The following is an 18,122-nucleotide window of genomic DNA, read 5'->3' on the forward strand; positions in this document are numbered from 1 at the left end:
CAGCTTGAAATGTTGCACTTGGCCCATGACGTGTGTGTGTGTGTGTGTGTGAAGGTTTGACGCCGGTGGCAAAAAAAATGTTTCTATGAAGTGTCTGGTACTTTTGACTGTCATGTGACAAGTTTCCTGGAGTCTTAAACCATCTTGTAAATACTTTTGATGCTTAGAAATCGGGCTGGATGACATGGCCATAAAATATAATTATGAAAATCACATTTTTTGCACCAAACACACCTAAAGAAGGAGTGGCTTCTCTTCTTAAAGCAAGAAAAAAAACCAGTATATATATATATTTTTTTTTTAAGGTTTTCTGCTCTTTCGCAATCTCGGTACAACATGGGTCGGGTTCACGGGTCCAAGAAAGCTTTTTGTGAAATTGTCATTGGTGATGTTTTTCGACGGCGGGACGTGTTCCGTTCAGCCCTCAGCAGGCGGGTCCTGGTCGACGGGCGTCTTTTTCAGCCGCTGCAGCTCCAGGAGGGTTTGGACATGGAGACGCCTCAGAGGCTTCACCTCCTCCAGCACTGCGGGGGGAGCAACCCGGTCCAGACTTACTTAAAAAAATGATGTGAATTTTAGCACTTGTATTATTTTTCTTTCATTACATTTGTCTAATTGACAGATGGGATGCTGTGTGTAGAATTTCTCTGGAAATTTTGGAACGCGTCTGTCTGTGGTACCTTTGTCGTAGTGCAACTCGTCGCGGTTGCCGCAGACGGCGTACGTCTCCAGGAAGTTGAGCAGCGCTCCGCTGGCGAGGAAGCGCTCGGGCACGGGAAGCCTTTGGATGTAGCGCATGTCCAGGGCGAACGGGTTGGAGGGCAAGGGCACCGTGCACAGACTCACCAGCTCGCTGACCACGTCCCACACCCGAATACCTGCATGTCAACACAACGCCCATGAGCAAGGGATCGTCTGTGGGGGGGGGGGGACTTCAACCCCAATCCGGTTTCCATACCTCCAGTTTGCCAGTCTGTGATGGACTTGAGCTTTACGGGCCTGTCCCTGACCACGGAGTCCGCGCCTCTGACGCTGGCCAGGCGCTCGTGGTTGGAGCGAATCCAAGCGTGAGGACGGCCGTACTTCATGTAGCCGGCCACTAAAAACAGGGTGCAGTTCACCTCCTGGAGATTTTTTTTTTTTTTTTTTTTGTGGGGGGAGGGACGATTTTCAAAATGAATATTTGCTCATATCTGATGTTAGTGAGGTGAAAAAAGACAATTTTCTTCCACTAGATGGCAGAAGACAGATCGTCAACCGGTGGTTTGGGACCCACAAGTGGAGATACTGGTATCGCGCTTTGCTAAAAAGATGATTTATTCTGTTTCATTTTCTAAATAGAATAATCACTACATTCATGGCCATCTTTTGTGCAGTTGTAAAATGTTTTTTTTTTTTATTTTTGTACGTGCAGTTGTCATGTTTGTTTAGGAGGACAAACCGGAGGGGGGAAGCCTATAACTGGGTGTGGGGAGGGGGGGAAAAATCTCTTACAGGCACAGCCATCTCTCGCTCGCTGGGGGAGGCCGGCAGCAGATGTTCCTCGCTGCTGGGCTCCCTGAGGGCAAAACAAGATGTACCCGGGTCACGCAAGATCCAAATTGGGCTTCCTGCGGGCGGGGCAGGTGAGATCGCACGCACTCGCCTGGCGGCGGGCTCGGGCGTCGGGGAGCCGGTCCGGCTGGCCAGGCTGGGGGAGCTGCTGCTGGACGAAGAACTGTCGCTGCTGGGCCCGCTGCTGGCGGAGGCTCTGGACACGGCGAAGCCCGGGGAACGCCAGCCCTGACGAGTAAGTCGGGTTTATTAAAAGGACATCCTGCCGTTTTTGGTCTCCTCGCGGCATCCAACATGCACTTCTTGTAGAATGGGAAACAAGTCTGACCACATCTTCATTGACAACGGTCAGCAGCAGCTCCTCTTTTCCTCTCAACCAAGGCTGGAAGTACTTAAAACCCTAGAAGGAAACCAGAGAAACTGTTTTTTCGTTTGCGTTTCATCTGCGAACAGCGTCCCTCGTGTCGAAGTGACCGCACCTGTAAAGAACCCAGCAAGGCCAGGTCGGCTAAAAACTGCTGCAGCTTCCTCTGCTGCTCCCTTTCACGTTTCTGTACACAGAAATTGAACGTGCCATTTCAAGTTACAATTTCATGCTAACAATAATCACAGATGAAGGACGAGATGTCATTTATAGTAACAGATACAAAATTAAAAGTATACGAGCGTTTAACAATATTTTTGCTTTCCAAAGGATGCAAAAGAAAAAAATCTTGAAAATATTTCATGATGGCAGACGAAGTATGCACGCGCGATAACGTTAATGGCAGTTTGAGACTGCGTCTTAACCGGAACCCGCCTTTGTTTTTCTATAGGAGGACAAATATGCCAAGGTCCTCGATGAGACTATTTACTTAAAAGTGAAGTAATACGTGCTTCACAACTAGAAATGTATATTTTTTTGCAGTGATAACAAAAAAACACTCGTATGACTTACGCTGCTCATCATTCCTTTTTTGCACAGCAGGTTGAGGATGTTTGCAGCTTCCGGTGTTGCCTATAAGTTAGTAGCGCCCCTAGAGGCCACGAGGGGAACCTCCTTGCATTGGAAGTAGAATATTATCCCCGTACTTATGACTGTTAAAATCCACGCACAGCCAAATTACTCACATTTCAGCTCTCGACGGGCAGGTAAATGACACATTTGTATTGAGGTTGAGCGGAAGAAAGAACAAAAGACAGCTAAACTATTACCTGGATATTGTACACCCAGCCGACGTCCATTTGACTGTCCGAATTTGCTCGTTTGCATGCGTCGCTACATTCGAGTGCGGAATAATCTGGAATATGATGGGTAAAAATCGCATTTTTAGAACGACGTTGATTGGACCGGTCACCAGGGCAAAACAAACTCCAACTTCCGTATTATGATTGGGATACGTCATGTGACCGACTACGGAAACTCCGAAGGGGTAAATACCGCTCGCTCACCTTTGAACCCGGAAGCATTTCCTCAAACACATTTGGAGGTGAACTTCTCCCGGGGCCAAACGCGAGCGTGATGTCCAAAAACAGGAAAATTGCTTTCATATTTGGAGGATTTGTCACGGCTGTTGCCGCTGCGTTTTACCCCATTTTCTTCTACCCGCTGGCCCACAAAAACGAGTACAGTAAGTGACTGACAATGATCATCTTTTTTTGCCTTCGAGTTTTATCGCTGCCACGTTCGGCGAAGACACTTCGAGACATTTCTGAAGTTTAAAAAAATGGCTGTTGTGAATGATTTTGGGCCAGAACTGTTTTCTTCTTATACTTTTTCTCAGTGTTGTTGGTTACCGTTAGCTACATGCTAATTCTCTGACAGGGCAGGTGGCAATCAAAAAGTGGTCATGATTGAATTAACTATGTCCTTTCCTCCTCCCCCACAATTCAGGAAAAGTCCAAAAGATGAACCGGGCCGGAATCGAGCAGGCTGACGTGCAGCCCGTCGGTAAGTTCACAGTATGACACCATTTGTGTTATTAATGAAGTCAATTTGTACTCATTCACAGTCGTAGGGACCGAGTTCTGCCACTAGTGTATTACAAAACAAAAAACAAAACAAAAAAAAAACGTGTTAGTGAAAAGGGGCAAAATGTTTGGAATTGCCTGTAGATTCAACAAGAGGGCTGCAAGGCACAACTTTTGTCAGAATGGAACTCATTAGGCAGAGAGAATGATCGGACGGAAGGATTGTAAACCGTATGTCTTGTATTGATTGTGTTAGCAATATTAATATTGTGATTGTCAATATTCACGGTGCAAGCAAACTTTGTTCAAACAATTAATGACAGAAAGCTGCTAATTGTCACTGTCTTGTTGTGGAACTTGAAACCATGGCAAAATAATTATCCATTGCAATAATCTTGTTTGTTTTTTTTTTTTTTTTTTGTCCCCCACTCCCGAAGGTGTGAAGATCTGGTCTGATCCGTTCAAGAAGTGATTCCCGATGGACAGAGCCGGAGAGTGCTCGGTGTGAGTGAGCCATGGATTTTACATTGTATTTTTTTTTTGTCGCGGTCAAAGAGGATATCCTATGCTCAAGTGACTTTTTAACTGGTGACTGTGGAAAAATGGGTTTAGCGCTTCTGCCTCGCAGAAATGAGGTTCAGGGTTTGTCTCCCGTGTGGAGTTGGGACTTGCTTGTTTGTGTTTTTTGTTGGGTTCCTCCCACATTCTAAATGTAAGGTTCATTGAAGACTCTAAATTGTCCAGAGGTCTGAATGCAACCCTCCATAAGGATGACTTGCCATCTTACCCGGGTGAAGATCAAGAGCCGCTGTCTGAACAAAACCATTTATTTGTATGCAAATAGTTTGGTCAATGGCGTGCCTGTGCATCCATCAAGTATGAAATTAAACAACCTAGAAAATCCTTTCTTATCTGCCTATTTCTGTGGGGTAAATTGACATGGTCCCGCCCCCACAATGAGTTCCTGCGGCCGTGACTCTGAAGCTCGGCCTGGCGAAGATCCACATCCATTTTCAAGCTTTTCCAGGCCTTCCCTGCACGTCAGAAACACGAGTCACGTCAAAGCCAAAAGGTAAGCAGAGCTGCACCATTTTTGTCGTATGCGCGCTTTATCTTTTGATCAGCGATGTTGGGGGCTTGGGGGGGGGGATTGTTTATGTTTATGTATGCTGCGTGCGTCGGATCCCAAGATCCGCACACTCATTGACAAGTGTGAATTTTTGAAGTGCTGCTTTCACAAAGGAAAATGCAAACCAAGCTGTTTTTTTCAGGGTACACCAAAAAATATTTGCCACAGTTTTTTTTCAAATATAATTAAAAAAAAAAAAAAAAAGTTTCTTACTTTTTAGTTTTTTTCCTATTAGACTATAATCTATATCATGGATTTAAAACTGCTTTTGAATCAAGAAAAATCCACACATGTAGTGGTTGTTTGAAAATATTTCTACTAAATCCAAATTGTATCTTAAGTAAAATTATTTTGTCAGATAGTCGTATCATCTATTAAATTTCAAGCCATCAGTTACGACACCTAATTTAGGAGATTTTGTATTTGATAATAATGTAGTTGTAAATTATATTTCACCATAAATGGAATAAAAAGTGTACCTAAATAGGTTCACAGCAAACAGTTTTTAAATATATTAAATAATCACAGTACATGTTTGTATAACTGAAGTTGACTCTGGTATTCTTTACCACGAGAGGGCGCCCGCGTGCATCTTGTCGAGTGGTTGAACAAATAATGAGGGAGGGATGTTTGCCCTCTTTTGTCCGCTTGGGAGAGCTCTTCTCCTGTTTGATTTTTTTTTTTTTTTTGGCGGGGTGTCTTCACTCTGGTGTGGTGAGAGATTATTATTAATAATGAAGTGATTGCATTATGCTTTTGTGATTTTGGGATTAAAAACGACCAGTTGAGTTATGCGAGTTCTGAAAAATGGTTACCAGAAGACTTCACGCGAGCTAAAAGGACGTTCCTTCGTATTCCGAGTGTGACTAAAAGCAGAGAAATTCCAAAAGTGCCCCGTCCCTCCCCCCACTTTCTGCTTTTTGCGGTTTCCTGACATTGAGCAGCATCCCTCAGAGGAAAGATGGATCTGAGAGAGATGAAGAAAGAGCTCAAGCATGTGTTTATGTTCCTTCGTGCACTTCCATCTTTCCATGTAGCCTGTACTTTGGGACTCTCGGGCCCGCCGCCAGGCGAAGGAGAAGGGCCGCTCGCTCTCCTCCTCCTCCTCGACAAACAGCCCCATTGTTTATGCGAGCGTGTTATTGTTGGGCCTAGCGCCGAAATGAGAGAAAACTCCAGAGCCTGGCCTGAAAATTCCTCTCATTCCCCCGCTGGTGTTTTCCAGATTCCTCAAGCGACGGCTCCCGCGAGCCGAGGGGGAAATTGAAGCGAGCGGCCAGAGGAAGGGAAACGCATTCTTCAAGCGACGCGTCACCTACGCGCAGTGTACAGACGCACGCTCGTTTGCCTTCATGGCTTCGCCAGGCTTTGCAGCGCTTTGCGTCGGTTGACGTCTCGCCGGTCGCTCTGCTAGCAATATTAGTTATTTTCTGCATAGGATAAAGAATATATCGCTGCCGTCAAGTCAAAACCTCCGATGCAAGAATTTGGTCAAGGTCGCATTTTTTCACAAATGGATATTGGTCAGTCCCTACGTGGGTATGTTATTTTCACAAATTGTTGACCAACGTAGGTTTGAAAATGGCTCGCTTTCTTTGGCCGTGTAATGTTAGTTTACCAACAAACGTCGTTTTCTTTGTTTTTGTTGTTGTTTTTGAGTTTCCTGATGAGAGGTTTCCACCCGATTTCTAATAATATGCCTGTTGTACTGTCTGTCTAGTTGTTGCTGCCCCGTTTCTGTTCAAATACCCGTCTTGTAGCGTGCGCAACTGTGATGCAACGCGGCGGTGAACTTTTACCAGGAGTGACAGCAAATCTCTAGAACAATTTTTTGCATTGTCTGGCAAATTGCTGCTTTTCGTGAAGATCACTGGCGCCATCTGGTGCTGGTAGCTTTTTTTTTTTTTATTTTTTTTTTCAGCTGATTCAAGATGGAAAATATGCCAAAAGTTGGCTCATAATCTCAAAAACTAAATTGGGGTGTGTCTGTATTTAGTTAATTTCATTAAGGGCTCAATAGTCAGTCTGTGAGTTTTCTTCATGAAATGTGGTGGAGTTGAAGTTGCCAGAAATTGTGTCGTGCAGGTGCATAAAAATTCGTAAATAAGATGGTTGTTGAAGGGACGAGCAGTTGGACTGTTGCGATTGCGACCGACTTCCGCTTGACTTTCATCAGAAAAATCTTCAACCAATCAACCCCTTAAAGTCGATGAGTTGCACGTCGCTTTTTGGAAATGGGTTGGGCTGGCAACGTGGCTAAATATAGCTGCCGAACGGTCCAGTCTATTTGCAGCCATGTTGCTCATGGAAGCAGCGCACATCAGCGGGACGGACTTTTCGCGACCAAAGCCACCGACGCGCGCCAAAAATAAAAGGATAAATGTCCTCATTGTCAACTGGGAGGACACATGCTGCTTTTTTTTTGGGGGGTGGCCTGATTTGGGTTGTTTTCGTCTCCAGACACCATCTTGTAATTTTCGCCCGTGTTTTCACATCAGTTGGGTTTGTAATTAGCGTCAACCTTCGCGGGACGCCATTGTCCAGCTGGAAGCGGCTCGCCCAGGTCGTCCGACGTTCATTCATCTCGCGTTTGTCAGTGTTTTCATCTGGTTTTCGGATGGGGGGGGGGGCTGCGTGGCTTAAAAGGTTTGGCTGCGGTTGAGCAAGCTCCAAATGAGGTGAGCAGGAAATTGTCGACCGCGGCGTCGAGGTTGCCAGGATCCTGTCGCACGCGGGCCTGTGGCCGCGTTTGGAACCGTGCAGGAAGTGTTTAAGCAATTAGCCCCAAGTTTAAAGTGCTGGAAAGGAGTTCTTATTTCCTCCAAGTTTTTTTTTTTTTTTTTATTCGCTGCAGAGGAAAATCACGGACCTCCTTTTTCCAGTCTTGGAGCGGACGGACGCTTGAATTGTTTTCGGTTCTTCTTTGACTTGAAGTGTCTGTCGGCGCGCGCGTTCCCGATGTCACGCGTTTGGTCCGCTGGTGCGGTCGTTCTCCGACTGCGGTCTGCGAGCCGCGACTTGCCATTTGCAGTCAATTATTTAGATTTCCAAAAGTGTTACATGTGAGGGGTGCTGTGCCAATAAAACAAACAGAGGAAGTGAATTGAAGAGTTCAAATGCTAAACCAGACGTCTCTGTTTTTTTTTTTTGGGGTGGGGGGGTTGAGTAAAGTGTCTCCCAAAGAAACCCAGCGCAGATTCTTCATCCAGCATTACTGGATCAGTTTCTCATTGGAACTTTCCGAATGTGGCTCATCCATTCCATTTGGAGGACAAATCATGTGTGTTTCAGGCAGGAACCCCCCCACCCCCAAATAAGATTGGGCCATTTTGATTTCGGAATCAGTTGGGACGGAGGACGCTTGTTTTGGCGAGTGGGCTCGAGAAGGAAAGCCAAACGTGTACTTGTGGCTTGTGAAGACCTGACGCTCTTTACTGCTTCCATGCATCTGGCCTCAAATTTTCTGTCCCCATTATTATTATTTTTTTTGGGGGGGGGGGGGGGAACTCCCGTTCATGACTCTCTCGCTACCCCCCCCCCCACTTCTTCATTTTGGAAAATTGTCAGTTTGGGGACTTCCACGGCTGCTTCAGCTTCATTTTGCCTTTGTGCTTCTTCTTCTGCTTATTTCTTCTCCTTTTGCTGTCGCATTTTGTTCTGCTGCCGCTCTCCCGCATTGTCTGCGTCTTCTGATTTCCGCTCTGTTATCCTTCCTCCTTTTCCTCGGTGAACCGTTTCCCGGCCCTCGTCCCGATCCCGGTCCAGTCGCGCCGCTCGCTTTTTCCAGCGGCCAACGCTGCTGAGACGCCTCAACACCTGCCAAAAAGAAATCGGCCTCTGCTTGTGACTTTACTGCACGCTTCCTTCGCCTTATCCCCTTTCCACCGCTTCCATGCTTCTTCCCTCTTCCTCGTCTATCAATCCGTCTGCCTCTCTGTCTGCAACTTATCACCTCCTGTCTCCTGCCCTCCTGCCCTCCTGCCCTGGAATGGCCCGGAGTAGGCAGATTAGCACAACAGTCAGGGAGGCGAAATGACTCTCGCCGTGCCCCCACACCACAGGATAATCATTGGGGATGATCTTAATAGAACTTCTACTGGTATGTATCGGAAGGGGGAGAAAAAAATTGTCAAATTTTGTCCCGCACTAGCCGTATGTGTCCCTGTCCGTTATTTGGACTTAGCAAATGTAGTCACTGCTGGAAAGAGCGAGCGGCCTTAGCTGCGTTTCACAGATGTGCTACCAGAGAGGTCGACGATGCTCGCGCACTTTTGTGGTTATTCCTCCGATGAGCTCACCCCAACTCTGCAAAATAACAGCGGCGACGTCACGTTTTTTGGGGCTCCCAACCGGCGCGTCAGCCCGCCGCCGAGCGGAAATGAAAGAACTCGGGGAAGATGGCGTGATTGAAGCTAGCCGGACAGAGCGCTGACCCGTCCGCTAATACGGTTGAAGCCAGAACTTTACATACTGTCTCTCTGTCTGAAGTCAAATGGGACTAAAACTCTCCTGTTTAAGGGCAGTCGGGATCCCTGTGCAGTCCCGCCTCCACCTTAAATTCTCACCGTCTCTCTGCTGTGCATTATTTCGAGACATCGGCCTGCCCAGGTCTATACGAGGGTGTGAGCGTTTTATCCGATCCTACCGTTCAACCTCGAGAGGGTCAATGCCACCCTCTCGCTCCTCGAAGTGACGTCATGTTCAGAGATGGGTGGTGGCTTTTTTTTTTGGGTGAGGCGAGGGGGATCCCATTTGTTTGTTTTGCCCTCCAGACGTGTCCGAGAGCAGATTAAGGGATTTGTCTTGGGGGGGGGGGGGGGGTCATACAGAGGGAGGCTTGAGAACTCCTTCGCACGTCAGCTTGGCAGTCACGCACAAGAAAAACACACGAGTAGTGATATAGTTCGCCCAGCCGTCTGATCTTCTCTTGTTTTAGAGCTAATCCCACCCTAAACGTTAAGTACCCAGAGCATTAGGGTCCTTCTGGTCAGGCAGGCAACGCAGTCACGCGAAAAAATGGTCGCCAGACACTTTTCCATCGATCGGAGGAAGCAAACGGCCGCTCGGTTTACTTCGAACAAGGCCGTTCGTTAATTACCATAAAATGGTGTATTTGGTGTATTTGATTTAGATTTTTTTTTTTTCAATCCATTGACAATTGTGCAAATAATTGTTTTTTTGTGTCACAGCAATTGTTTACTGTATTATTATTTTTTTTTAAATCTGTGGGAGGCTTTTAGCCCATTACAGTATCAATATTTTATGCATTACAATTTTTTTTAATGAGCAGTTCCCCTACTGAACAAATATATTAATTCTTTAATTATCTTTCAAATATTTTGAGGTTTAAATGTTTTTGCTTGCCTTAGTCATTATTAATTCTGATAATAGTTTATTTACAAAATACTTTAAATATGATCATTTGTACTTTAGAATGTTTTGAAATTTATGAAACATTTAGATTTTTTTTTCCAAATGTTTTCATAATTAAAAAAATTGGTTGTAATATTTTCTCTGTTTTTGCTTGAGCATCAATCTGGGTTGTTTCAAATAGGAAAAAAAACAAACAAAAAACGCCAAGCTCAAATTCAAGCGCGGGTGTGCATCTTTTGTAATGTATATCAAGTTCACCGGGGTCCTTTTCATCTGACAGCCCATTGTCTTGGTAGGGGGGTGGGGGTGGGGGTGGGGGTGGGGGGGGGGACGTACCATTTCCCCCACCCCCACCCCCACCCATGAGCAGGTTGGCTGGCGATTGTTTTATGGAAATGCGCGCGGTCCTGACCGGGTGTCTGCCATGCGAGGCTTGAAGGGTGGGGTGGGGTGGGGAGACTGGCGTTTTGTATTCGGGGCGGGTGATGTGACGCCGACCCCGGCAAACGCCCCTGACCCTGAGCAGATGGTGAGGCAGGGTCTCTCTTCTGAGGCGGAATGAATCGCGTGTGCCATGTCACTTTATTGTCTGCAACGGCCCCCCCATCCCTGTTCCCCAAAACAAACCTCATCACGCACCCCCAAGATCCCCATCCAGTGGAGTCCCTCTCTTGCTCACCTTTGCTAAGAAAAAGAAGAGGCGTCCTTCATTTGCCCCACGTTGACCTATTTCTTTACCACCCTTGAGTTTCTTCAATAACTGGGTCAAAAACCATGTCAACGACCAGTCACGTTTCAACTCTGGACCAAGTTAAAACAAGAAAGAATAATGTGAAGTACTACATTGAAAACTAGTTAAGAACCAGGTTAAAATCCACTTAAGAAACTGGTCCCCCCCAAAAAAAATGTGTAGAACTGAGTCAGGAGCCATTTAAAAAAAAACAAAAAAAAAAAAAAAACAAGAAACGAGTTAAAATATCTGACAACAAAGATAAATACTTCAAAGAATGTCAAAGTCCTGTCCGGGACCAAGTAAGAAAACAGACAACAGCCAATGAAAGAACCAAGCCAAAACCATCCAAAAAGTTGAGAACCAAATCAAACAATAGTCAACGTCGACCTAAACATGTTAACAACCAATTCAAAACCAATCAAGAACCTTTAAGTGGTTCTTGACTGATTTTTGGCTTGGTTCTTAAAAGGGAGTCTGACTCAGTTCTTAACCTGATCTTTAATTTGGCTCTTGCCTTAGTTCTTGGATGGCTTTTGGCTTGGTTTTTCGAAATGGTTCCTGACTGGTCTTCAACTCTGTTCTTGACCGATGTTTAATTTGGTTCTTCACTTGGTTTGTGATTTTGGTTTTAACTTGGTTCTCAATAGGTTTGCGGTCAACTTGTTTCTTTGAAGTGGTTGCCGACCGGTTCACAGAGTGACCGGCCGGTCTGTGTCTCGGAGCGACCAGTCCTTTCTCAAGGGCAACCTTGGTGGTACTCACTCCATCCAGCAACTGATCCACCCTCCACATGGGCCACCGTTTTTTTTTTTTTTTTTGTCCGGGTGAGGTCTCGGACCCCCACACGTGCGTCCAATGTCCTCATGAATTCACTCACTCGCTCATCCATTCATTCACGTGCCTCCATTCATGGCTCCTTTTAGCCGCACGCTCATTCACAGGTTTGCCCACTCGCCGAGGCTTTATCGGGGGAGACAATTAAGGCACCTGCATTTCTAAAGCCCCCCCCCACCCCCCACTCCACTTGTTGCATGCCCACCGCCCCACTTCTTCACCGGTCCTTTTATCCGCTTGCTCATGTGCGGAAGAACAGTCGGCACCGCTCCTTCCCTACAGAAAAGTCTTCTTTGGAAATCCATTTGGATCCCACTTCTTTGGGGGGAATGGCCAGGATTTTTCTTGAAATAATGCATTCCATAAATATTAATGCTTTTGTGTGTGTGTCTGTGTGCACCACTTTGACAAATTTCATGACAAGCTCATCCAGCAAATTTCATATTCATATTCAATTTTATCCCAGCTGTCATTGGGCAGGAGGCGGGGTCAACTCTGAACCTGGTCGCCAGCCGATCGCAGGGGACATGGAGACAGACAACAGTCGCACTCACAATCACACCGACGGGGCAATTTAGAGTCTCAAATTAATGCAAGTTTTTGGGATGCGGGAGGAAACAGGAGTGCCCACCCGCAGAAAAGCCACTCAGGCACCTGAGAGAACATGCAAACTCCACACAGGCGGGGCGGGATTTGAACCCCGGTCCTCAGAACTGTGAGGCCAAAGCTCTAATCAGTTGCACCACCTTACCACCTCATCTCTTATCATTTTGGTCAATTAAAATGAACGAAAATGCCATTAATCCATTCCAGCCCACCCGCATTTTTTGTAACATTTTATAAAAACATACTATAATGACCGCTAAATATAATGCAAGTAAGATTTTTTTTTTTTTTTTTTTGCCACTTTTTGTTCCATGACCATTGTGCTCCTCCTTTTGGTGTGCGAGCCTTCGCCACCCGGGGGCAGCATAATGCAGACACGAAGAAGAGTTTCACAAATGACTCCGTAAACCACTAATATTTTTTTCATTTCACGCAAGGGAGAAAGACTACGTCTGTGAGCATTGCCATATACATTATTTTTTTGTCGAGCAGAGCGGTTTGGCATGTTGCAGTATCTTGTACGATACTTGGGATACTGTTATCTTATTGCTTCTCGGAATCAATGTTTGCCATGCAAGGTCTCTCTCTCTCTCTCTCAACAGAGGGTCAGGGTCACGACCCCTTTCCCCATTCCAATCAGCAGTTCTCTTCCTGCAAGACCCCCACCCCCTCCCCTGTGTTCCCCAGACAGACAGCCTGGGCGATGGAGGGAGGGGGGGGGGGTTGCACCGAGGGTCACAGCCTCAGCGGTGTAGTCACTTGGCCGAAGTCTGAGTGCGTGTCTTCGTGTGTGTCTCACTCAATCCTCCTTCCTGAAACTTGCTTTAAACTTTCTGCAGACTTACGAAACAAAACGGGAAAAAAAACCAGACCAACTGTTTTACTCAAGATAGACGGGTCATGTCCAATCAACCACAGCGATTAAACTCGAAAAACATTGATTAGTTTCTCGTTTTTAATCAATTCTCCAAAATCTGTATGCACGGCGTCGTTACGGATTGTTTTGCGTGCAATTTGGATCAGTTTCTGAAGATGGCTGACCCACAACAAAGTGTGAAAGGGTGGGGGGGGGGGGGGTGATGAAGCTCTGGCTGTGAATATTTTCCCGATGCGGTGAAAAACTGTCGAGCGAAAGATTCTGCAGGTAGCCGTTGCGATGCCAATCACGTGACTTATTTTCCATGTCACAACGCGCCACTTGTGGAGTTTTTTTTTTTTTTTGCAGCTTGAACTCGCCGTGAACCGGGCCAGTGGGAGAAAGTGGGGGGGGGGCGTCCTAGGTTTCCCTCCCCCGGCTGTCTATGCATCTTCACCGCTAAAGGTGTGTTCTTTGTGGGATATCTTCGTTCGCGCCTCGACTCTGCCGTCGTGACTGACGAGCAGGGGTCACAGTCTGCGATGTTTGACTCCCCCCCCCCCCCGGCCCCCCAACTCCCCCGTGTCTCTCGGCCCACTTCTCGTTTCTTTTGAAAGCGTCATTTCAGGAAGTTTCGCCACCCACTGGGGTGTCTACGGTCTTTCTCTGGTTTGAATTGATGAGTGGTTTAAGTCAAGTGAGGTTTATTTGTATTTTATCACAAAAGTCTGTCCTCAGTGTAGCGGTATGTCAGCACCCCCCAAGGATGAGCACAAACGGTATCGAACGCAAAATCTACTCGACCGGCCTTTTTGGTACCCGCCCCGCCCGCCACCAGTGTGGTCTCAGAGTATTTACTTTGAAGTCGCAAAGACTCCCGCTCCAAGGGACGGCGGCGGTGAACAAAGATGGCAAACAGATTGAAATGAGGCCGGCCGATGATACAAGGGAGAACTACATGGAGGTTTATGGCTTCCTGACCCCCCCCCCCCCCCCCCCCCCCCCGCAGATAAACCAGAATGAGGTGATCTGTTTCTTGCGTGCGAGAGAGAGAGAGAGAGAGAGGAGAGAGAGAGAGAGATTCCCTCACAAGGGACATTTAGGAATGGCCAACCTTTTAAAGCTCGGATGCCGTCATTGTAATTCAGAGCAGAAGTGCAATGATTTATCAACAGCTGATTCAATTATGAAATCACTAAAAGAAACTCTTATCTCTGATTATCTTTGTTTGATCGAAATCAGACAATTACAAACGCCCGCTTTCGTGTTGGAAAACAATAATCAACGTTCTCCCCATATTCTGACTTAGCAAAACTGAGCTGAGTCATAATCATCCATCTCGTCAGCCACTTATCCTCACAAGGGTTGCGGGAGTGCTGGAGCCTATCCCAGCTAGAAGTAATGATTCAAAAAAAAAATGTCTATGATGAAGTTAATCATTACTTGCAGGTATAGCATGAACATGAAAATAATGCAATTGTACCTAAAAAGCAGCCTCAGGAATAAATAAATCACAAAGGTTATTGAGTACTGTACGTCACTCCTTCTTGTCATGGTTCATGATTTTGTTTGCTTGATCATTCATCAATATCAAATAATTTCTCGATAAACAGAAATTGGAAGTCAGTTATTTTGAGATGGGGGGGGATTTTGAAATCTATTTTTACAATGCAGTTTTTCTATTTTTCTGTAATAAAGACGTGTAACAAAATGCTTTGTGTGGGGGGGGGGCTGCAACGGATTAATGGCGTTTCATTTCATCTGAACGCAAAATTTGAATTCGACAAATGAGTCAGAACGAGTGAAGACGCTTGGGAAAAGGAGCGCGGCCGAGTCTCGCGAGAGCGGCCGAGCCCTCTGCGCTCGTCTATTGTGAGAGTTTTCGCAGCTCTCGCGGGATCCTGGAAGTTTCCCACGCCTGTTGTTGTGGCGTCTGCCCTTTTCGCTCACTCTCGCCCCCCCCTCCCCCCTGCCCCCTCCCCCTTTCCAAAGTGTGGCCTCCCCCTTCTCTTGTGTCTCCTCACCCACCCCCTTTCACCCTTCTCCCTCGTCCTGACACCTTCATTTGGCTTCTTGTCGTCTGGACGGATTACCGGGGCTAACGGGAGAGGCCCCCCCCCCGCACCCCCCAGCACTCCCACCCCCACCTCCCCCACCCCCCTCAAAAAAAAAAAAAAACGGATATCGCGAGTATTGGAGTTTTGGTGAGAGTTTGTGGAAGATGGCGCCTGTTGTGACAGGGTGAGTCTGAGATTCGGGGGCTTGGCGTTGGGTAGTTAAAGTGAATCCGAGTCCACGAGAGTGGCTTCGCCGCATGTTTGTGTACTTTCGCCCGCTTCCGCGGTCACTTTCTTCGTCACTATGTTGACCACGGAACGTCGTTTATTTGTTCTAATGTGTTAAGCGGACTCCCCCCCCCCCCCCAACCCCACCACCACCTCTTCCTTTCACAGTGTTTGGTGCTGTTTAGTGAGCTAGCTTCACGCGAGCTATTAGCATGGGTGCTAGGCACCTACGAAAAACAACAAAATGAGGCTCCGGTGCGAGGGCGCACAGTGGAAGGCGTCGGGCTGAACAAAGTGCTTCTCCCCGGCTTTGTTTTCTCGAACGGGTTCCCTCAACGTAGCCGTTGCTACTTCGAGGCAGTGGGCTGTCCGATAATGGGTGCCGGCTAGCTATATCCGAGTCAAATCACGTTGCTGCTTTGTGAACCTGACGAAAATATAGTCGCGTTCGTGAACGATAAAAAAAAAAAACGTGTCGGTCTTTGGGAATCATCTGTTTTTCCATTGGGGGGGAGAAGTAATTTTCCCAGAATAAAGTCGTAATTTTGTGAATGTTTTTACGAGAATGAAACGTTTTTTTTGGGTTAAAGTACTAGTCTTAGAAAACAGTGTTACATTGTTTATTGAATAGAAACATGAGAATAGAATTTTACTGAGGGGGAGAAAGGTTTTTCTGTAAAACATTTTTTAAAAAAATAATTACACTTACAAAATTATTTTGCGGAATTAAAAATATATATATATATTTTTAAATTTGTTAGGGGGAAATATCGTAACATCTGTTTTTCCTGTCAAAATAGCTTGCCTACGTGCTTTAAAAAAAAAAAAAAACAAGAACAGTTGTTCATGAGGGTGGAAAAAAATGATTTTTTTTTTTTTTCCAAGAAGAAAGTGTCAATGTTTCAAAATAGTCTTAGAGGTGGAAAAAATGTAGTCCGGTGGGGAAAACTTAATATATTTCTTGTGGGAAAGATGTTCCAAGATGACAATAACAGCCATCATTTTTGACAATTTTACTTTGTTTTTCTAGAAAGTCATTTGAGAATTGTTGTATTATGAGAAAACTCAAATTTGACATGTCGCTTTACAAGAGAAAAGCAGCAATGTCATAAAAAAGGAGCAATGTTTATACATTAGTCTTTCAAGAAAATAATGCGTTGCTGTCGAATAATCATTTTTGCAAGAACCTTTTACGATGTTCCGAAGCCAGCAATCTTGCGAAAATTGCTCTTTTCAAGGGAAAAGGAGTAGCATTGTTTTGAATATCTATTCTAGTCTTCTATTTTGAGAAGAAATGTAGCACTAGTACAAAAATATATTCACATCACATGGTGAGCGTAATAAGGTCTTAATAACACAATGGCGGACTGAAGCCTGTTCCTTAAAGTATCACTGCAATTTCATACATAAGTGGAACGTACCATATAAAAGTGTGTGTATATATACGCTATATATGACGTATCAAATTTGGGTTCCGAGAATTTTTCAGTTAAGGTGGGGGGGGGTGTTAGAGGGCACCGGGGTCAGATCTGGGTGGTGGGCCACCTGTCCCAATCTTTTTTTTTTTTTTTTTCCCCCATATGGTTAAAAAAAAAAAAAAGTACTCGCAAGGAGTATTAGTACTCTACTGAAAAGAAAATATGCAGTTCAAGAAGTTGAGTTAAGAGTGCTATATTTTAAACAATTCCCTTAATAAACATTTTTTTTTTTCTAGAAATTTTTACTGCTGTAGTAGTCATTTAGGGATGGATAAAAGCCTTTCCGTATCCCAGCAATGGTGTTTAATCTTTAGTTGGCGAAGCACGGTGGTGGTGGCAGCATCATGTTTTGGTGATTTTTGGCCACAGCAGCAAACTCGTGCTTTGTCAAGATGGAGGGATTGTGAAGAGTTGCAGGTAGCATTTGTGTTATCACCAGCACTTAAGGCTTCTGCGGTAAAACAATGTCAGGAAAAGCCCACCGGAACAGCTCAAATGTGTTCGGCTTTACTCTGAGGCAGGTGTGTGCCGACTCCCGGTTGTAAGAGGGCGTGCACGCCGGCAGGCAAGCCTTTCTTTTCGAGTGCGCATTTGTTTGCATCGGCGAGCGCTTCTGGGCTCCTCGGCTGCGGTGGGTGTGCTGTGAATGCGGGTGCGCGGCGAGCACCGCGACACAACGGCGGTTTTGTGTGCGCTCGCGTGCGTCCGTTCCCCGAGGGTCCTCTCCTCTTCCCGGCTTCCCTTTTCATGAAAAGAGAGGTTCAAATAGAGCAGCAGATGTCGAAGCGCTGACCTTTATGCCGGCGGAGGCTCGGCCCGGAGCTAAAAGCCAGCCCCGCCGCCCCCCCACCTTGAGCCCCTTGTGCTGCACTCCTTCAAAAGTGGTGTAAGACAGCCACACCGCAGTGCACGATGCACACTGCATTTACTGTTGAGGTCGGGAAGGCAAAGTTTAAAAATCCAGCTGTCCATTATCTGAGCCGCTTATCCTCACTAGGTGTGCCGGTGGAGCCTATACCGCTGTCTTAGTGCAGGAGGTGAGATACACCCAGAGGTGGTTGCCAGCCAATTGCAGGACAGATATAAACAAACAGCCACACTTCCGGGCACTTTCCAGTCATCAATTTGTGTGTTTGTGATATTGTCGGCATTGTAAGACGGGGCGGGGGCTGTCCCCATTCCGGTTGCAATTCATCAGGGAATTTGCCCTGCACCGATATCTTGGCAAGGTCACAGGGTCTGACATTGACGGTAGCCCAGTGACCCTTGGCCAGAATGGCACTGTATGGGGCTACCACCTACCTTACAGATTGGGCCAGTATAA

At 46.2% G+C, this 18,122-nt stretch overlaps 3 protein-coding genes across 9 annotated transcripts in view; 2 read left to right on the plus strand and 1 right to left on the minus strand.

The window, feature by feature from the left end:
* Positions 1-91: 91 nt before the first annotated feature.
* si:dkey-19b23.7 (uncharacterized) lies at positions 92-2,941 on the minus strand. 4 transcript variants are annotated; one of them, XM_061808117.1, is made up of 9 exons: positions 2,749-2,932; positions 2,492-2,631; positions 2,034-2,105; positions 1,883-1,954; positions 1,646-1,782; positions 1,495-1,558; positions 959-1,124; positions 681-878; positions 92-554 (listed from the first exon to the last, which is right to left on the minus strand). In XM_061808117.1, the coding sequence occupies exons 2-9, from the start codon at positions 2,501-2,503 to the stop codon at positions 418-420; spliced, it is 858 nt and encodes a 285-aa protein (XP_061664101.1). In that variant the 5' UTR covers positions 2,504-2,631; positions 2,749-2,932; the 3' UTR covers positions 92-417. The 4 variants fall into 4 exon arrangements, with proteins under 4 accessions (XP_061664101.1, XP_061664100.1, XP_061664102.1 ...); XM_061808116.1 differs by lacking the exon at positions 2,492-2,631 and having other exon boundaries at positions 2,749-2,941; XM_061808118.1 differs by lacking the exon at positions 2,492-2,631 and having other exon boundaries at positions 92-524; positions 2,749-2,940.
* A 36-nt stretch (positions 2,942-2,977) lies between these two features.
* smim20 (small integral membrane protein 20) lies at positions 2,978-4,407 on the plus strand. The gene is made up of 3 exons (XM_061808143.1): positions 2,978-3,164; positions 3,428-3,484; positions 3,942-4,407. Exons 1-3 carry the CDS (start codon positions 3,056-3,058, stop codon positions 3,974-3,976), a joined length of 201 nt encoding a protein of 66 aa, XP_061664127.1. The 5' UTR covers positions 2,978-3,055; the 3' UTR covers positions 3,977-4,407.
* Positions 4,408-4,442: 35 nt separating this feature from the next.
* rbpjb (recombination signal binding protein for immunoglobulin kappa J region b) overlaps positions 4,443-18,122 on the plus strand; it is a 29,823-nt gene continuing 16,143 nt past the window's right edge. For 3 of the 4 annotated variants that reach the window (XM_061808137.1, XM_061808133.1, XM_061808136.1), the window contains exon 1: positions 4,443-4,576. In XM_061808137.1, the coding sequence (XP_061664121.1) occupies positions 4,461-4,576 (116 nt within the window). In that variant the 5' untranslated portion in view covers positions 4,443-4,460. Of the gene's footprint in view, positions 4,577-15,160; positions 15,277-18,122 lie in introns of those variants that run through there. The other variant, XM_061808135.1, reaches the window with a different exon arrangement.

Source organism: Syngnathoides biaculeatus, chromosome 21 (assembly GCF_019802595.1).
Source record: "Syngnathoides biaculeatus isolate LvHL_M chromosome 21, ASM1980259v1, whole genome shotgun sequence".
Taxonomy (NCBI): domain Eukaryota; kingdom Metazoa; phylum Chordata; class Actinopteri; order Syngnathiformes; family Syngnathidae; genus Syngnathoides; species Syngnathoides biaculeatus.